An 18,546-nucleotide genomic window follows, 5' to 3' on the forward strand; every position below is an offset into this window, starting at 1 on the left:
CTGGGCTCAAGTGATCCTTGGCCCCAGCCTCCAGAGCAGCTGTGACTACAAGCACATGCCACCACACTTGGTTAATTTTTTGTAGAGACAAGATCTCACTATGCTGCCCAGGCTGGTCTCAAGCTTCCCAAAGTGCTAGGATTACAGGCATGAGCCACTGCGCCTAGCTGGGATTCATTATTCTGTGGTAGCCACTCTTTGTATCTGTTTGACGATGTCTGCACCTGATGTAGCTGACATCAGAACCATCAATGCACTTAACATCAGAGACTCCACCTAAACTGCCTGAGTTCAAAAATCCCAGTGGGTCACTTATTACCTTCTGGCAGGTCACCATCCCCTAGTCTCCTCATCCATAAATTTGGAGAACAGGAACTATCTAATAGAGTTGGTATGAGGATGCAATATGGCAAAATTGTAAAGTACTTGGAATGCTGCCTGGGGTTTATTAAATGCATGGTAAACTTCCTTACTGTTTTGAAACAGGGTCTTCCTTTGTCACCCATGCTGGAGTGTAGTGGCATGATTGTGGCTCACTGCAGCCTCAACCACCTGGACTCAAGCAGTCCTTCCATCTCTGCTTCTGGCTGGGACCACAGATGTGTGCCACCACACCTGGCTAATTTTTAAAATTTTTGGTAGAGATGGTGTCTCCCCTGTGTTGCCTGCTGGTCTCAAACTCCTGGGCTCAAGTGGTCCTCCCACCTTGGCCTCCCAAAGTGCTGGCATTACAGGCATGAGCCACTACACCCAGCCCATTATAAACATTTGATATAAATAAATAAATGTCTATGGGGAACAGTTTTGTAAGATATTTAAAAAGAAAGGAGGCCGGGCGCGGTGGCTCAAGCTTGTAATCCCAGCACTTTGGGAGGCCGAGACGGGCGGATCACGAGGTCAGGAGATCGAGACCATCCTGGCTAACACGGTGAAACCCCATCTCTACTAAAAAATACAAAAAACTAGCCGGGCGAGGTGGCGGGCACCTGTGGTCCCAGCTACTCGGGAGGCTGAGGCAGGAGAATGGCGTAAACCCGGGAGGCGGAGCTTGCAGTGAGCTGAGATCCAGCCACTGCACTCCAGCCTGGGCGACAGAGCCAGACTCAGTCTCAAAAAATAAATAAATAAATAAAATTTAAAAAAATAAAAAGAAAGGAAAATACAAATAATTGAAACTGGCCAGGCATGGTGGCTTATGCCTGTAATCCCAGCACTTTGGGAGGCCAAGGCAGGCGAATCCCCTGAGGTCAGGAGTTCAAGACCAGTCTGCCCAACAAGGTGAAACCCTGTCTCTACTAAAATTACAAAAATTAGCCGGGTGTGGTGGCGTGTGCCTGTTATCCCAGCTACTCAGGAGGCTGTGGTTGGAGAATCGCTTGAACCCGGGAGGCGGAGGTTGGAGTGAGCCGAGATCATGCCATTGCACTCCAGCCTGGGTGACAGAGTGAGACTCCGTCTCAAAAATAAATAAATAAATAAGGAAAAATAAATGAAATCAAGCGACCTGTCCTACCTGATTCTGTTTCCTCATCTGAAAAATAGTCACCTACTTTGATGGGGCTTTGTCAGCATTAAACTAGAAGTGCTAAACAGTGTGCCTGGCAGGTAGTTCATGTTCAATGAATGTTTTAACCAACATGTTCCTTGGTCTCATACCAGACTTTCTGACTCAGCATGTCTGAGTGAGGGACCCTGGAAACTTTTTTTTTTTTTTCTGGAGACAAGATACTGCTCTGTTGCCCAGGCTGGAGTGCAATGGTGCAATCTTGGCTCACTGCAGCTTCTGCCTTACAGGTTCCAGCGATTCTCCTGCTTCAGCTTCCAGAGTAACTTGGATTACAGGCGTGCGCCACCATGCCTGGCTAATTTTTGTATTTTTAGTAGAGACAGGGTTTTGCCATGTTGGCCAGGCTGGTCTCAAACTCCTGGCCTCAAGTGATCCACCTGCCTAGGCCTCCCAAAGTGTTGGGATTATAGGCGTGAGCCACCACGCCAGGCCTGGAAACATTTTTTTTTTTTTTTTGAGATGGAGTCTCGCTCTGTTGCCCAGGCTGGAGTGCAGTGGCGCAATCTTGGCTCATTACAAGCTCCGCCTCCCGGGTTCACGCTATTCTGCTGCCTCAGCCTCCCAAGGAGCTGGGACTACAGGAGCCCGCCACCACGCCTGGCTAATTTTTTGGTTTTTTTTTTAGTAGAGACCGGGTTTCACCGTGTTAGCCAGGATGGTCTTGATCTCCTGACCTCGTGATCCGCCCGCCTCGGCCTCCCAAAGTGCTGGGATTACAGGCGTGAGTCACCGTGCCTGGCCCAGGCCTGGAAGCCATTTTTAGTAAGTTCCACCAGGATTCAGACACAGCCGAGTTTGGTCATTGTTGGTGCTGGCTTCCTTCTACCTGCCAATGTGTTACCCACAGTGTCTGAGCTGGGGATGGCATGGGGTTCAAGGGGAGTTCCAACGGTGAGCTGAATACAGAAGGTGGCTGAGGGGGGTTGAGGAGTCAGAGGTCAGGGGTCAGGTACAGCTGACCAGCAGTCACCTTGAGCAGGGAAGTGCGGGGCACACAGAGCAGGTTCACAGCCATGGAGAGTTTCCGGAAGAACTCAGTGGCAATGTCGCCCAGCCCAGCTCCCTGTAGCCAGTCCAAGACAAGGTCCAGGTTGGTTCGGATTTGAACAGCTCGGGACCACTGATAGAAAGGCCGGCCTTGACCTGTGGGCATTAAAGGTATGAGAGGAAGTTGGTTAGCTGGACTCTGTCCTCCTGCCTCCCAGACTGTTCCTATCCTTCAGCCTGGGATCTGGAGCTTGTTCTCCAGGGTACCCAAAGGTGAGGCTTGAGCCCGTGGTGTGTCTACTTTGACCTGAGTCTCAGTGGTTCCCATCTTTGCCTCCCTGACAGCTCCCAGCCAACCTTCACCTCTTTCCATCAGCGAGTTGAGAAGGGATGCATTGGAGAAGAAGAACAAGTAGCCAAAAGTCTGAGACACGAGGTCAGGGTGCAGCTCACACTGGCTGGTCAGCTCCAAGGCGGCCTGGAACACGCCCAGGGTAGGCCTCAACCCTGGAGGCATGGCCTCCAGCTCCGCGCCAGGCCCCGGCAGCTCTGCCCCAGCTGTGAAAGGGTTACTATCCAGGAGAGCAGGCAGAGTTGAATACAGAGTCTGAGGAAATAGAGAAGGGGAAACAAGTGATTGGACTACAACTCCCAGGAAGCTTCAGGGTAATAGAGCATGAAGATAATGGGGAGCTCCACCAAGGTCTCCTGGGAGTTGTAGTCCATTCTACAGTCAACACCCAAAGGGTCTCCATGAGCAAATCCCTACTTGGTGGAAGGGTATATAAGTTTCTTGAGTATTTTAAGATCACCTCTTGTGCATTGTGGGACTTGTAGTTCTCAGCAGAGACAGCTCAAGGAGGACAAAGGATACTGGACAAAGAGTTCCCTTTCAGTCAAAGAATTATTCATCCCAAATTCCCCAAGGAAAGAAAAAGAATGGAGAATCAGGAAGTGGGAGTGGGATGGCAGTTTGCCAGTGGAAAGTGAGATCAGGCCAAGGACAGGAAATGAGGTCAGAAACAGAAGAAATGAAAGCACACTTGGCAGGAATGTACAGGAAGTGAAGGAGGAAAGGGCTTCACAATCTAGGCTGCTAGAGGAACTTAGAGACTGATAGTCATCTGTCCCAAAAGATCCTCTCTCATTCTTGCAGATAGGGCATCAGGCATACCATAAGCCGGAAACCCTAAGAATGCCACGAAGCGGTATTAGGTCAAGGGTAGTGGTGGGGAGACTGGGGCAGAAAGCAGGCCCTTCCAGGAAGGGCACTCAGAGACAAAGATCTGTGTTTCTGAAAGGGAAGTGAATTCAGAACTGTAGGAAGTGAGGTCAGCAAGCGAAGGAAGTGGGGCCTGATGAAAGAGGATCTTCAGTTTAAATCAGTTCCTGGCACTATTTGATCTCTAGCTATCTATCAATCATTTATCTATCTATTATATATAAAACTTAACAGTGACTGAAGAGTAGACTTAGAAAATGGGAGATTCAGAAGGTGGTAATGGTGACTGTTACCAAGTAGTGAGGTCAGCCTGTCAAAAGTGGTGATTACTACTTTTTTTTTTTTTTTTTTTTTTTTGAGATGGAGTCTCGCTCTGTCGCCCAGGTTGGAGTGCAGTGGTGCAATCTCAGCTCGCTGCAACCTCTGCCTCCTGGGTTCAAGCGATTCTCCTGCCTCAGTCTCCTGAGTAGCTGGGATTACAGGCACCACCGAGCTAATTTTTGTATTTTTAGTAGAAACGGGGTTTCACCATGTTGATCAGTCTGGTCTCAAACTCCTGACCTCGTGATCTACCCACCTTGGCCTCCCAAAGTGCTGGGATTACACGCGTGAGCCACTGCGCCTGGCTTTATTTTTTTGAGACGGAGTCTTGCTCCATCTGCCAGGCTGGAGTGCAGTGGCATGAAGTAATCTTGGCTCACTGCAACATCCGCCTCTCAGGTTCAAGTGATTGTTGTGCCTCAGCCTCTCCAATAGCTGGAATTACAGGCGCAGGCCACCACGCGTGGCTAATTTTGTATTTTTAGTAGAGATGGAGTTTCACCATGTTGTCCAGGCTGGTCTCAAACTCCTGACCTCAAGTGATCCACACACCTCGACCTCCCAAAGTGCCGGGATTACAGATGTGAACCACCACATTTGCCCAGGTGATGATTACAAAGGAAAAGAAGCCAGAAAGGCAGGAAGTGATGTAAGATCAAACAAGTGGTGTCAGAACAGCAAAGTCCTTGGGTGAGATGGGATGTCATGTCAGAGAAGCAGAAAATCTTGGTCAAATAGTGACATCAGAGCCACACAGTGTAGTTCAAACAAGAAGTGATGTTACCACAAACAGGAAGTGATGTTAAGTGAAACAGGAAGTGACACTATGTCAAACAGGAAGTAAGAGGCAAGGGCCAACCTTGGTGAGGTAGTAGACAGACTGCTGGAAGGTACACATGATGACCTCATCCAGGAGGGCCATGGCCTCATCACATAATTCCAAGTCATTGCAGAGCTGTGGGTCTGAGGACAGGCTTGGGGTTAAGAGGGAGAACCAGAAGTTGGCAGCCAGGAGCCCAGGTTCCCAGGTGCAAGGCATGATGGGAGACTTGGACAAGCCTGAGCCTGGGTCAGAGCTCACCCTCTTGGTCAGCCTCCTTCTCCATTTCCAGCACCTTCTCCTGCACAAAGCTAAGCAGCTCCGTGGTGTTGGCCATCCACAGCATGAGTGGCCGCAGCTCCACAGACACAGCTTCAGGAGTCAGGGGCACCTCGGGGACCCCCTCAGGGTGGCTTGAAAAAGAGGAAGGAATTTGTGATCCCTGCCCAACCCTCATCATAGTTTACAAACCCCAAGATTTCTAAGTCTAAATGGGAGACCAAGACCAACCCCCATGGCACAGCTGGAAAAGTTGAGTGCCAGGGAGAAGCAGAAACTTGGACTGAGACATGCATGGGGTGAACACAGAACTGGACGCAAAACCCAACCCCTGCATCCCCCCAGGCCGCTCTGCTCAGAATTTCTCTTACTTTTCTGGCTGACGGTCTCCAATTTCCTTAATCTTTTCCTGTGGAACAGTAAGATCAGAATCAAGGTGAGGGGGATCCACTGAGGGGCTTATAAGTTAATACCCTGTTTTTTCTAGAAGCACAATTCTCATAGAGACTGATCCTACTTTTCTTAGAGATGGAGTCTCACTATGTTGCCCCGGGTGGTCTCCAACTCCTGAGCTCAAATGATCCTCCTACCTTGGCCTCCCAAAGCAGTTGGATTACAGTGTGAGCCACTGCAACTGGCCTTTACTCTTCATACGGATTCTTTTTTTCTTTTTTTGAGATGGAGTTTCCCTGTTGTTGCCCAGGCTGGGGTGCAATGGCTTAATTTCGGCTCACTGCAACCTCTGCCTCCCAGGTTCAAGCTATTCTCCTGCCTCAGCCTCCCAAGTTGCTGGGATTACAAGCATGTGCCACCATGCCCGACTAATTTTTTGTATTTTTAATAGAGACAGGGTTTCACCATGTTAACCAGGATGGTCTCGATCCCCCAACTTCAGGTGATCTGCCCACTTCGGCCTCCCAAAGTGCTGGGATTACAGGCATAAGCCACCACGCCCAGCTCTTCAGACAAATTCTAATCCCACAAGCTTTAGAATGGTCTCTCCTTACTTTTTAAAACACACACACTCTACAATTATGAGTGGTGTAGCTCCTTCAGGTCCTCTTCTCCAATTTTTACCCTCAAGAAACTCCTTAAACCTCTCTGGTTAGGCCCTAGCTGAATAGGATGGAACATTTCCCCCACTCTGAATGGTTTCTTTCTGGAACTTCCATCTGTAGGTCCAGTGGCTTTGTGCTTCCTCGCCTCCAAGAATGAATTTGCTCACTACTATCCAAACTCCGAGCCCAATGGGCTGCAGTGAATTCTCACATTGACCTCTCCCAACTTCTCATCCAGTGGGATCTCTCCCCCACCATCTCCCATAATGGCTTCTTCCTAAGGTGAGTTCATGCTTAGGTGAGTTCTCCTAAGGCCAGTTTGGGCTTCCCTTTAAGTGCAGTGGATCTACAACTCCCAGCGTTCTATGGGGGGCCCCTTACTATTTAATAACCCCAAAACGCTGGGTGTGGTGGCTCACACTTGTAATCCCAGCGCTTTGGGAGGCCAAGGCGGGCAAACCACGAGGTCAGGAGTTCCAGACAAGCCTGGCCAACATGGTGAAACCCCGGCTCTTCTAAAAATACAAAAAATTAGCCGGGCGTGCTGGCAGTCGCCTGTAATCCCAGCTACTCGGGAGGCTGAGGCAGGAGAATCATTTGAACCCAGGACGGGGAGGTTGCAGTGAGCCAAGACCGCCACTGCACTCCAACCTGGGCAACAGAGCGAGACTCCGTCTCAAAAACAAAAACAAAAAACCCAAATCCTTCCTGAGGCATCATGGGAACAGTGGTTTCATCCAGCCCAGCTATGAAAAGAGTTGAAGGTGGGGAGGGGAGGCTGGAGAAGGGACTTGGGGCGCTGGTGGGGCTGGATGGGGATTGGGGGGCGCTCACCCAGACGGCCTCCTTGATGAGCCGGGCCAGGCGACCCAGCAGTCGCGGCAGGTGGCCCAGCTCCAGCTCACGGGCGGAATGCTGCACGCACAGCGCCAGCAGCGTGGCGGGCCCGAGGGGCGGCAGGTCCCCAGCACCAGTGGCTGCAGCGCGCACGATCTCGCCCAGCAGCGCCTCCTCCTCGCGCGGCCGGAAGCGCAGGACTGGCTCACGGCCGTCCAGGTAGGCGGCCAGTGCCTCGCCGCGCTCCTGCAGGCCGCGGCCGCACAGGCGACAGGAGAAGGCCCAGCCAGGGCCCGGAGGCGGGGCCCCGGGGCGCGCAGGCAGCCAAGGCGGCCTCGCCGGCCCCGAGCCCCCAGTGCGGGGGTCCTTGTACATGAACAAGAAGTGCTCGCCCAGCCCCAGGAGGTCGCCCGGGTGCAGCTCGGCCTCCCGCAGCAGGAGGCACCCGTTGTGCGTGACTGGGGCGCCCCGGGACGGGCGCACCATGGCCGGGTGCTCAGGGCCCGCGCGCACTGTGCAGTGACGGGGCAGGATGTCCGGGGCGTTGAGGAAGGTGTCCACATAGGGAGCCGGGGACCCGCCGCGGCCCGACGAGTTCCCACCTCGACCAAACACGTGCTGCTCTCGCGTCATCACATACACCACAAAGTCCTGGAGGGGAAACGAGGATGCACTAAGGACATCACTTCCATACCGATCTTCAGATCTGTTTTCTACAACTCTCCTGTTCCCACCAACTTTTTTTTTCTTCTCTCTCCTTTTTTTTTTTTTTGTTTTGAGATGGAGTCTCGCTCTGTCCTCCAGGCTGGGGTGCAGTGGCACGATCTCGGCTTACTGCAACCTCTGCCTCCTGAGTTCAAGCAATTCTCCTGCCTCGGTCTCTTGAGTAGCTGGGATTACAGGCACCCGCCACCACACCAGGCTAATTTTTGTATTTTTAGTAGAGAAAGGGTTTCACCATATTGGCCAGGCTGGTCTGGAACTCCTGATCTCAGGTGATCCAGCTACCTCAGCCTTCCAAAGTGCTGGGATTACAGGCGTGAGCCACCGCGCCCGGCCCCCCACCGACTTTGAATGAACACTCCAAGGAGATCTGGGATCTCAAAGGACTGTCTAAGCACCCCCACCGCCACTGAGTGGACTCTTCCAGGCACTTTGTGTGGTGGATGGTCCCATAACACCCATCCCAAAGACCGGCTATGTACAAGGAGACCCCTCCTTTTTTTCTTTTTTGAGACGGACTCTCACTTTGTCGTCCAGGCTGGAGTGCAGTGGCGTGATCTCCGCTCACTGCAAGCTCCGCCGCCTCCCGGGTTCACGCCATTCTCCTGCCTCAGCATCCCAAGTAGCTGGGACTACAGGCGCCCGTATGTAGTCCGGAATTCATCTGGGTTTGTCGATTCATGGAGTGGCTGTGATGTGAGAGTTCACTGTAGGTGCTGAGAAAGCATCCCTTCCTGGGCGAGGGAGCAGGAGAGCCCACTGTAGAAAGGGGGCTTATTATTTTGGGTCTCCCATTCCTTCAGACAGGAATTACCTCGCCTGGCTAATTTTTTTTTGTATTTTTAGTAGAGACGGGTTTTCACCGTGTTCGCCAGGATGGTCTCCATCTCCTGACCTCCAGAGATGGTCAGAGACCATTTCCTAACGTGGGCTCTACCATTTCTTTCCCTCAAGCATTAGATGCTTCCAAGGAGATCCCCATTTCTAAAATGAACTGTCCAACTACACTCATCCTCAAAGAATGGACCTTTCCAAGGAAATCTCCTTTTCCCCATCCCTGGTCCCACCTGTCCATTATTTCACCCCCACCCCACCATGATAAAGGCTTCCAGATATATTTCCCCTTCCAATAATAGTTTCTCTCAATATTCCTAAAGCAATGAATGGGTACTTGTAAAGAGATTCCCTTGGACCGGGCATAGTGGCTGATGCCTGTAATCCCAGTACTTTGAGAGGCGGAGGCAGGTGAATCACCTGAGGTCAAGAGTTCAAGACCAGACATGATGAAACCCATCTCTACTAAAAATACAAAAATTAGGCATGGTGGTGCATGACTGTAGTCCCAGCTACTTGGGAGGCTGAGGCACAAGAATCGCTTGAACCCAGGAGGTGGAGGTTGCAATGAGCCAAGATCACGCTACTGCACTTTAGCCTGGGCAACAGAGTGAGACTCAAAAAAAAGAGGCTAGGCACAGTGGAGGCCAAGGCAGGCGGGTCACCTGAGGTAGGGAGTTCGAGACCAGCCTGACCAACATGGAGAAACCCTGTCTCTACTAAAAATATAAAATTAGCCAGGCGAGGTGGCTCATGCCTGTAATCCCAGCTACTTGGGAGGCTGAGGCAGGAGAATCACTTGAACCTGGGAGGTGGAGGTTGCAGTGAGCCGAGATCGTGCCATTGCACTCCAGCCTGGGCAAAAAGAGTGAAATTCTGTCTCAAAAAGAGAGAGAGAGGTTCTCTTGGAACAAAAGTTTCCTCCAATTTCTTCTCCCCCTGAGTACGCACGTCGAAGGAGATCCCCTTTCTACAGTGGACTTACTCATTTCCCACACCATGATGATCTCACTTCCAAAGAGACATCCTCCTACAATGGACTCACCTATTACTCCCAGTCCCCTGATGGGGGATTTCAAAGAGATAGTCCCCCTTCCATCAATGGATGTTCTCAATATTCCAGTCCCCAAAAAGGGCATCTCCAAAAAGATCTCCATATAGTGGGCTCTTCCGGTAACTCCACGTATAGATAAATGTCTTCACGGACAACCTCTTCTTACCAGAGCGTTCCATCTCATTTACCAAATGAAGACAGGCATTCCAGAAGACCTCGTCCTAAAAAATGGGCTCTCATCTCCCTTCCATAAATACAGAACCACTCAATTTGACTGCCTTCCGTTCACCAACCATGTCTGAGACAACAGGCATCTTGATATGCATAGATCCCCCTTGTACACTCAATTCTACCATTACCCCTACCCCACGAATGGATGTTTCCAAAAGACTCCTACCTCCTAAAGATTTGCTCATCTGTCCTTGTAGAAAAATGGGCCTTTCCAGTCTTACCACTTCTGAGGGTGGAATCTCCTGTTCCTCATTCCTGTCTGAAGGAATGGGAGACTCAAAATAATAAGCCCCCTTTCTACAGTGGGCTCTCCTGCTCCCTCGCCCAGGAAGGGATGCTTTCTCAGCACCTACAGTGAACTCTCACATCACAGCCACTCCATGAATCGACAAACCCAGATGAATTCCTACAATAGATTCACCTGCTATTCCTGCCTCCAAGGAGTGAACAATTCCAATGAGACCTTTTTTTTTTCTTTTTCTTTTCTTTTCTTTTTTTTTTTTTTTTTTGAGACAGGGTCTCTCACTCTATCATCCAGGCTGGAGTGCAGTGGCATTATCTTGGTTCACTGCAGCCTTCACCTCCTGGACTCAAGTGATCCTCCTACCTCAGCCTCTCGAGTAGCTAGAATTACAGGCATACACCACCACGCCTGGCTAATTTTTGTTTTTCTTTTTTTTTTTTTTTTTTTTTTTTGAGATGGAGTCTCACTCTGTCGCCCAGGCTGGAGTACAGTGGAGCAATCTCGGCTCACTGCAAGCTCCGCCTCCCAGGTTAACACCATTCTCCTGCCTCAGCCTCCCGAGTAGCTGGGACCACAGGTGCCCGCCACCACGCCCAGCTAATTTTTGTATTTTTAGTAGAGATGGGTTTTCACCGTGTTAGCCAGAATGGTCTCGATCTCCTGACCTCATGATCTGCCCGCCTCAGCCTCCCAAAATGCTGGGATTACAGGCGTGAGCCACCGCCCAGCCTGTTTTTCATTTTTTATACAGAAGAGGTCTCACTATGTTGCCCAGGCTTACTTTGAACTGCCACCTGGAAGAATATGTCCTTCCAATTTGACCACCTTCCCAAAAGAGACCCTTGTGTTCTCCAGCCTTGTCCAGAGGAATAGCTGTTACAGTATATACAATCCTTTTACTACAGTGAGCTCTCCCCATCTCCTTGCCCCCACAAGGAGGAATGAATTTCTCCATGCAATCTCTTTCCTGAAGAGAGTCTTACCTCTCACCCATATACACAGTCAAGCTGCCTAACCCAGTTGGATCTTTCTGTGACCGTAAAAATGGAACTGTCGAATAAGCTATACCACCTTCTTTTTGTTTTTCATTTTCTATAGAGACAAGGTTTTGCCATTGGTCCCAGCTATACTTGTTTAGCTTGGCTGTACCATTATTAACCATCGGTTGGCCACACCATAAGGATAATTCCCCCATCACTGCACATAAATGAATATTTATGTGAAATGAATATATATAAATAACACATTACTCACTCTCTCTGCTGGAGTGCAGTGGTGTGATAACAGCTTACTGCAGCCTAGACCTCCCTGGGCTCAGTGGATCCTCCTGCCTCAGCCTCCTGAGTAGCTGAGACTACAGATAGGTGCCACTACACCTGGGTAATTTTTTGTCCTTTTTTGTAGAGACGAGATTTCACTGTTGCCCAGGCTGGTCCCAAACTTCTGGGCTCGAGTGGTCCTCCTGCTTCGGCTTCCCAAAGTGCTGGGATTACAGGAGTGAGCCACTGTGCCCAGACAACACATTACATTTCTATTAATGCAGTAACTTCCCACTGATCCTCAATCACCAATCCTTTCTTCCTCTTTCGTACCAATCAAGTTCTATTGGTACCCAGCTATGTAAAATAGATAGAAGGATCAATACCACCTGCCTCCATCCATAGTGGTCAAATTGTTCCCATGTAAAGCATCACCTTCTAAAAATGGGTCAGTGCTGGCTGGGCACGGTGGCTCACGCCTGTAATCCCAGCACTTCGGGAAGCCGAGGCAGGTGGATCACTTGAGGTCAGGGGTTCAGAGACCAGCCCAACCAACATGGCGACACCCTGTCTCTACTAAAAATGCAAAATTTAGCTGGGCATCATGGCAGGTGCCTATAATCCCACCTACTCAGGAGGCCAAGGCAGGAGAATTGCTTGAACCTGGGAGACGGAGGTTGTAGTGAGCCAAGATCACGCCACTGCAGTCCGGCCTGGGTGACAGATAATCCATCTCAAAAAAAAAAAAAAATGGCGGGGGGTCAGTGCACTCCTACCAAGAAAACACAAGCTTATCCAGAACATGATCCCAGGCACCAAATGACTTCCCTGCCCTAGAAGGCGGATCCCCTGTTACTCCCTCTTAAGAAACAGATTCAAGAAATAGATATTTCCAAGGGGATCTTCTTTCTTTTAAAACAATTTTTTATTTAAAAAATTTTTATTTTAAAAAAAATTTATTTTGGAGACAGGGCCTTTGTGTGTAGCCCAGGCTGGTGATGGTACAGTGGTGCCATCATAGCTCAATGAAGCCTCGACTTCCTGAGCTCAAGAGATCCTCCTGCCTCAGCCTCCTGAGTAGCTGGGACCACAAGCGCATACCATCATGCCTGGCTTTTTTTTTTTTTTTTTTTTTTTTTTTTTTTTGAGATGGAGTCTTGCTCTGTCACCCTGGCTGGGGTGCAGTGGCACAATCTCGGCTCACCGCAACCTCTGCCTCCTGGGTTCAAACAATTCTCCTGCCTCAGCCTCCTGAGTAGCTGGGATTACAGGCACACACCACCACACCCGGCTAATTTTGTATTTTTAGTAAAGACGGGATTTCTCCATGTTGGTCAGGCTGGTCTCGAACTCCTGACCTCAGGTGATCCACCCACCAAGGCCTCCCAAAGTGCTGGGATTACAGGCCTGAGCCACTGCGCCACGCCTAATTTTTGGTAGAGACAGGATCCCACGATGTTGTCCAGGTTGGTCTCAAACTTCTGGCCTCAAGCAATTCTTCCACCTTGGCCTCCCAAAGTGCTGGGATTATGGGAGTAAACCGCACACCCAGCGGGGATCTTCTTTCTACAATGGAATCTCCTTAATGAAGACAGTGCTTTCCTCCAACTTTGAATAAAGTGAACTCTTTCCTATTGCTTACTCCAATGGACTCTTTCTCCGTCATCTACTCTCCATCTCCTGTAAATCTCACCTGTGAATCTCTACTCTGGAACCTTGAGGGACCACGCCCCACTAGAGTACCAGAGGCTAGCGCGCCCCTAGGCATTCTAGGAGTTGTAGTTCTGTTGCTCACCCACCAACAGGTGGGGTATAGGGCTCTGGGCGTGCGGGGCTGGGGTGGCGCTTACCTGGGCGTCCTGGTAGCCCTGGAGCAGCAGGAAGTAGGGGTGGTTACTGGGGGCCTGGATGAGGCATTGAGTCAACTGATCGAAGTCTCCGTTGTCTGCAGGTCCGATTTGGGCGTCGGCTGCCCCCGGGGCCATGCTAAGTGCCTGCTGTCTCCGCTCCTGCTGCCGCCGCCGCCGCCCCTGAAGGCTAAGCTCCGACACGCTGCGCCGCAAGGACAAGTTTTCCGAGCGCTCCTTGCCTCCAGACCCAGCTGGGGCTCCTGATCCCGTCACCTGGCCAGGACTGGCCAGCGCCGCCCCGCCCGACGCCGCCCGGGAGCGGTTCTTCTGTGGCCGCCACGAAGGGGCGCCCGTGCCTGCCGAGAGATGGAAAACAGTGAGGCTGAGCCAGGAAAGACAGGGACAGACACAGAGTTGCAGATGATGAGACAAATAACTGGTTACAGAGAGGTGACGCTGCTTCCCACATTTAGGATTTAGGCTTTTGGGTATTCTGTTCCCTGTGCCTGGAACACCTTTCTCTCCTGATTAATACCCTTCTTGCAGTTTTCAGCTCAGGAATTTCATTCATTCTTTTCCATTGAATCATTTATTCTTTTTTTTTTTTTTTTTTTTTTTTCTATACGGAGTCTCGCTCTGTTACCCAGGCTGGAGTGCAGTGGCACGATCTCGGCTGACTGCAACCTCTGCCTCCCAGGTTCAAGCAATTCTCCTGCCTCAGCCTCCCGAGTAGCTGGGATTACAGGCGTGCATCACAACACCCGGTTAATTTTTGTATTTTTAGTATAGATAGGGTTTCACCATGTTGGCCAGGCTGGTCTCAAACTGGCTGGTCTTGAACGCCTGACCTTGTGATCTGCCCGTCTCGGCCTCCCAAAGTGCTGGGATTACAGGCATGAGCCACCGCGCCCAGCCCCATTTGTTCTTTTAACAAGTATTTACTGAGTACCTACTACATGCTTAAGACTGTCAAGTCTCTGGGTAACAGAAAAGACCCTGCCCTCCAGGAGACTGAAACCACCTCTTCCTAAACACCCGTCCCTGACAGTCCAAGTTGAAGCAGGTGACTGCACCACCGGGTACTCTGGGCTTTTTCTGGACCCAGCAAGAACCCTGGCACACAGTAGGCACCGAGTGGAAATGAGCTGAATGAATGGACTAATGTGTTTTCCACTAGGCTTGTGAGATATGGGAGGGTGGAAACCTCATCTGTTAACGTCTCCACTGTATTCCCCAGTGCCCTGAAAACTGTGTGGCCAGGCCGGGCACGGTGACTCATGCTTGTAATCCCAGCACTTTGGGAGGCTGAGGTGGGTGGATCACTTGAGGTCAGGAGTTCAAGACCAGCCTGGCCAACATGGCAAAACCCCATCTCAAAATACAAAAAATTAGCCAGGCGTGGTAGTGGGCACCTGTCATCCCAGCTATTCGGGAGGCTGAGGCAGGAGAATTGCTTGAACCTGGAGGTGGAGGTCGCAGTGAGCCATGATCGTGCCACTGCACTCCAGCCTGGGCAACACAGCAAGACTCCATCTCAAAAAAAAAAAAAAAAAGGAAAATGTGTGGCCTACACCAGGTGCTCAATGGATATTTTGTCCGTGGGGAGGTGGAGACAATGATTATTATCATCATTCTTTATTAAGCACCTACTCTGTACCAAGCCCTGTGCCCCTTTATCCCATTGAATCCTCACCTAGGATTTTACTGAGATTAACTGTCACAGAATGGGTTGGAATCCAAACCCCAGTTCCAAGCCCATCAGTTTAATTGCGATAACATTCTATCTCCCAAAGGGAGGCTCAGATACAGAAAAGCGTTTAGAAGGCTCCCTGAGCAGACTCATGCTCTCAGTGCGCCAGGCCCCACCCCTGCCAGGCGCGGTCCAGCACCAGCTATTTCACCATTGACTCTACCTTCTGTTCCAGGCCTGGCCTTCTCTGAGGTCAAGGCCTTCCTTCGCCTCTACAATGTCATCTTCCTCCAGCCCTTTCCTTTCCCATCTGATCCCACTTGGCAGTCAACCCAGCCTAAGGCCGTCTTATCCAAGGCCTGCCCCTCAGAGGCTCCGCCCATCTTAGCCCCAGCAGGCCTGATCTAGGAACCTGTATTCACTCACGTAGGTGTCGCCCCTTCTATGCTCCGCCCACATAGGCCCTGCTCAATAACCACCTCAACCTGCTTGGCAGAGCTGCCTCCTACCACAGAGACCCATGCGCACTACATGCCACCACTCCTCGCGCGACCCAACACTTTGTGCGCCAGGCCACGCTTTTCCACAAGCCCCGCCCCACCACAGGCCCCGCCCATCTGCTCTGCATCGCTCCCGAGAACATTGTTCGGGCTTACTCCTCCGGCTCCTAGGTCTCTCCAACTCCTTTTTCTTTTTCTGGAGGACATTTTTTTTTTTTTTCGTTTTTTGTCTTTTTGAGGAAGTCTCGCTCTGTCCTCCAGGCTGTTGTACAGTGGCGCGATCTCGGCTCACTGCAGCCTCTGCCTCCCGGGTTCAAATGATTCTCATGTCTCAGCCTCCCGAGTAGCTGGGATTACAGGCATGCGCCACCACGCTTGGCTAAGTTTTGTATTTTTAGAAGAGACAGGGTTTCACCATGTTGGCCGGGCTGGTCTCGAACCCCCGACCTCAGGTGATCCCGCCCGCCTCAGCCTCTCAAAGTGCTAGGATTACAGGTGTGAGCCACCACGCCCGGCCAGGACTAGTTCTTTAATTCAAAAAGACCCTTGTCAATATTCAGTATCAAAACAGTTGCGCTATTGATTTCACTTTCTCCCAATTGGCCCCAAGAAACCACATCGAAGAAGAATACATTTTAAGCCACTAAGCTGCAGGATGTACACCTAACAGACCTCGCAGAAACCCTACCAGAAAGTGGGGATTGGGTAGAGAAAGAAACTTTCAAAGGTCAGCAAATTGTTAGTGTCCTCTAACCTACCACACAGGGCGAATCCCTCAGGTCCCTGCGGACTCCTGCCCATTCCACAAACTCTCCTCAGGATCTACTACTCCGCAGACCCCGCTACACACCCCACCTCCTCCAAGGCAGTCTGAAATACCTGCAGAAGGCCCTAACCCCAATTCGGAACCACTTCAGGCCACTCCAAGCCACCACCAGCAACCAGCCCCCGCCCCGCCTAAGCCCCAGCCTCGGCCCCCGTAAAACTCCTGCTCAATCAACAAGCCCCACCCAACTCTCAGGCCCGCCCATCTGGCCGCCCCCGGCCCTGCTCTAGCTCTGCCTTCCACCTGCTAGAGTCCTACACGCACCGTCCAGTCCCCTCCCGCGGGCTCCGCCCCCAGCCAGCCCGCGGGTCCCACAAGCCCCGCCCAGGCCCCGCCCCACGGACCCCGCCTCTCTGGCCCCGAGTGCCCGCCCCAGAGCCCCGCCCGCAGCTCACCTTCGCCATCTGCAGCCCCAAAGGCCTCCTGCTCCAGGCGCCGTGCCTCCTCGCGACCGCGCAGCTCGAAGCGCCGCGCCCAGCCGGGCCGCGCCCGCCACAGCTCCTGCACCAGCAGCGGGCGCTCTGAGTCGCCCAGCACGCGCAGGTGCTCCGCCCGCCACTCGCCGCTTCCCACGCCCGCCGCCGCGGGCCGGCCCAGTGCGTCGCACAGAGCGAAGGCGTCCACGCAGCTGCTCTCGCCCGGGCCGCCACCGGGGCTGCCGGCCAGGCCGTAGCGCTCTAGAGCCTCGGCCACGAGCTCGCGCGCCGTGGAGCGCGCCGTGGCCAGCACGCTCTTGTAGTTGGCGCCCGATGCCAGTCCGGCGCCGAAGATCTTGAGGACCCCCGGGGACGCGGAGGCGCGGGTGGCCAGCGGGGGCTCGGGGGCCACGCCCGCCGCCAGCTCCGGCAGCTTCTTCTCGCTGGCCCAGCGCTGCGCACCCCCCGGGGTCCCAGGGCCTCCCGCGCCGCCGGACCCCGAGGTCCCGGTCCCCGAGCCCCGGAAGAGCTGGGAGATGCGCTTGGCGCGACTACCGGAGGCTCCCCCGGCCGCCTTGACAGCGCCCACTCGCCGCAGCTCCACGTGCGGCGGGGGCGGAGGTAGCGGCTCGCTGCTACGGCTCCCCGTGTCCGACGAAGAAGACCTGGGAGTCCGCCGGGGAACAGAGTCGCGGGAGAGAGACCCGAACAACACGCCAAGACGGGGGTGGAGGACAGATTAGGAGGGAAGTGAGCAGAGACCCAGAGAGAGGACAGGGATCCAGGGTGGATGGACGGGGCGGGGGTGAGGGTTGGCACAGAGACGCGAGGCAAAGAGAGAGAAAATAAATAAATAAATAAATAAATAAATAAAGGCAAGTCCCACAGAGGGAAATTCCAAGAGGTGAGCAGAGAGGGGAGGAAGGAAGGTGAATCAATCCCCCTGCTCTTTCTGTCCTCATCCCGGTGCCGATCTGGCCTCACTCCACCTCCTGCCTGGCCTAGCTCTTACTCCCACAGCGCCCTGGTATCGCTGCGCCCCACCGTCTCGCACTACCCACAAGCTCGCTTGCCCAATTCAGGATGAGGACCGGAGCCAACCCTTTGCAGGACTGGGCCGTGAACAGGGACAGATGGGAGGCAGGTGTGCAGGGCCAGGAGTCCTGCAGAGATGGCACTCACTTGACAGAGGCTGCGCTGGGCCAGCGCCGCCCCAGCTTCGCCAGCTGCTTCCTGGGGGAATTGATCCACAGGCCCACGGGGAGATGAAGCTTCCCGAAGCGGGGGCTTCCGCCCTCCTTCCGTTCACCAGATAGCATGGCCCTAAGGGAAGGCGAGGAAGGCCTCAACTCCTAAGGCACTCTTGTGGGAATGGGGTGGAGGGAACCTGGACTCCGAGTCAGAGGGAGGAGGGGACTGGGGCTCAGACTTGCGAGCCCAGAGGGAGGAGAGGGATGGTACCCTGGATTCCTGGGTCCTGGGATGGAAGATGGCTGGGGGACTGAGTCTTGGGTCCCAGGGAGGAGGGTTTGGGCCGCTGGGTCCCTGGCTCTTACCCTGCTTCGGGTCCGGCACACCCGGAGGCCCTGGCTCCACTGGCCTGGGTCAGTTCCACTGCTCTTGCCTCTGCCACGGCTCCCAGCACTGGGTGGGGGACAGGAAAAGGCAAGAGGAAACCCGGCAGGAAGAGCGGGGAGGGGGCGTCCTGTGAGGAGACCAGGCCTGGGGGAGGAGATCTGGGGAGGATTGGCCCTGCCCCATTCCTTGATTCTGGAATTACGTCGCAGCCAGATGGCCCCCTCCACGACCCAAGGGTCCTGGTTTCCCG

General features: G+C 52.8%; 1 protein-coding gene and 1 long non-coding RNA gene across 3 annotated transcripts in view; one reads left to right on the plus strand and one right to left on the minus strand.

Annotated features, from left to right (window-relative positions):
* The window catches only part of LOC107128239 (uncharacterized), a 17,136-nt gene extending 3,298 nt beyond the window's left edge, over positions 1–13,838 (plus strand). Inside the window, exons 2-3 of the long non-coding RNA XR_001487127.4 lie at positions 6,375–6,536; positions 13,388–13,838. This is a non-coding gene — a long non-coding RNA (uncharacterized lncRNA). The remainder of the gene's footprint in view (positions 1–6,374; positions 6,537–13,387) is intronic.
* The window catches only part of RASIP1 (Ras interacting protein 1), a 20,191-nt gene extending 1,827 nt beyond the window's left edge, over positions 1–18,364 (minus strand). The window contains exons 1-10 of one of the 2 annotated variants that reach the window (XM_005589799.4): positions 18,275–18,364; positions 17,901–18,041; positions 16,698–17,383; positions 13,287–13,642; positions 7,089–7,742; positions 5,568–5,605; positions 5,179–5,330; positions 4,957–5,060; positions 2,918–3,161; positions 2,538–2,710 (exon numbers count right to left, since the gene is read on the minus strand). In XM_005589799.4, the coding sequence (XP_005589856.2) occupies positions 2,538–2,710; positions 2,918–3,161; positions 4,957–5,060; positions 5,179–5,330; positions 5,568–5,605; positions 7,089–7,742; positions 13,287–13,642; positions 16,698–17,383; positions 17,901–18,037 (2,544 nt within the window). In that variant the 5' untranslated portion in view covers positions 18,038–18,041; positions 18,275–18,364. The remainder of the gene's footprint in view (positions 1–2,537; positions 2,711–2,917; positions 3,162–4,956; positions 5,061–5,178; positions 5,331–5,567; positions 5,606–7,088; positions 7,743–13,286; positions 13,643–16,697; positions 17,384–17,900; positions 18,042–18,274) is intronic. The other variant, XR_012427817.1, reaches the window with a different exon arrangement.
* Positions 18,365–18,546: the final 182 nt, after the last annotated feature.

This window comes from Macaca fascicularis, chromosome 19, assembly GCF_037993035.2.
Source record: "Macaca fascicularis isolate 582-1 chromosome 19, T2T-MFA8v1.1".
Classification (NCBI taxonomy): domain Eukaryota; kingdom Metazoa; phylum Chordata; class Mammalia; order Primates; family Cercopithecidae; genus Macaca; species Macaca fascicularis.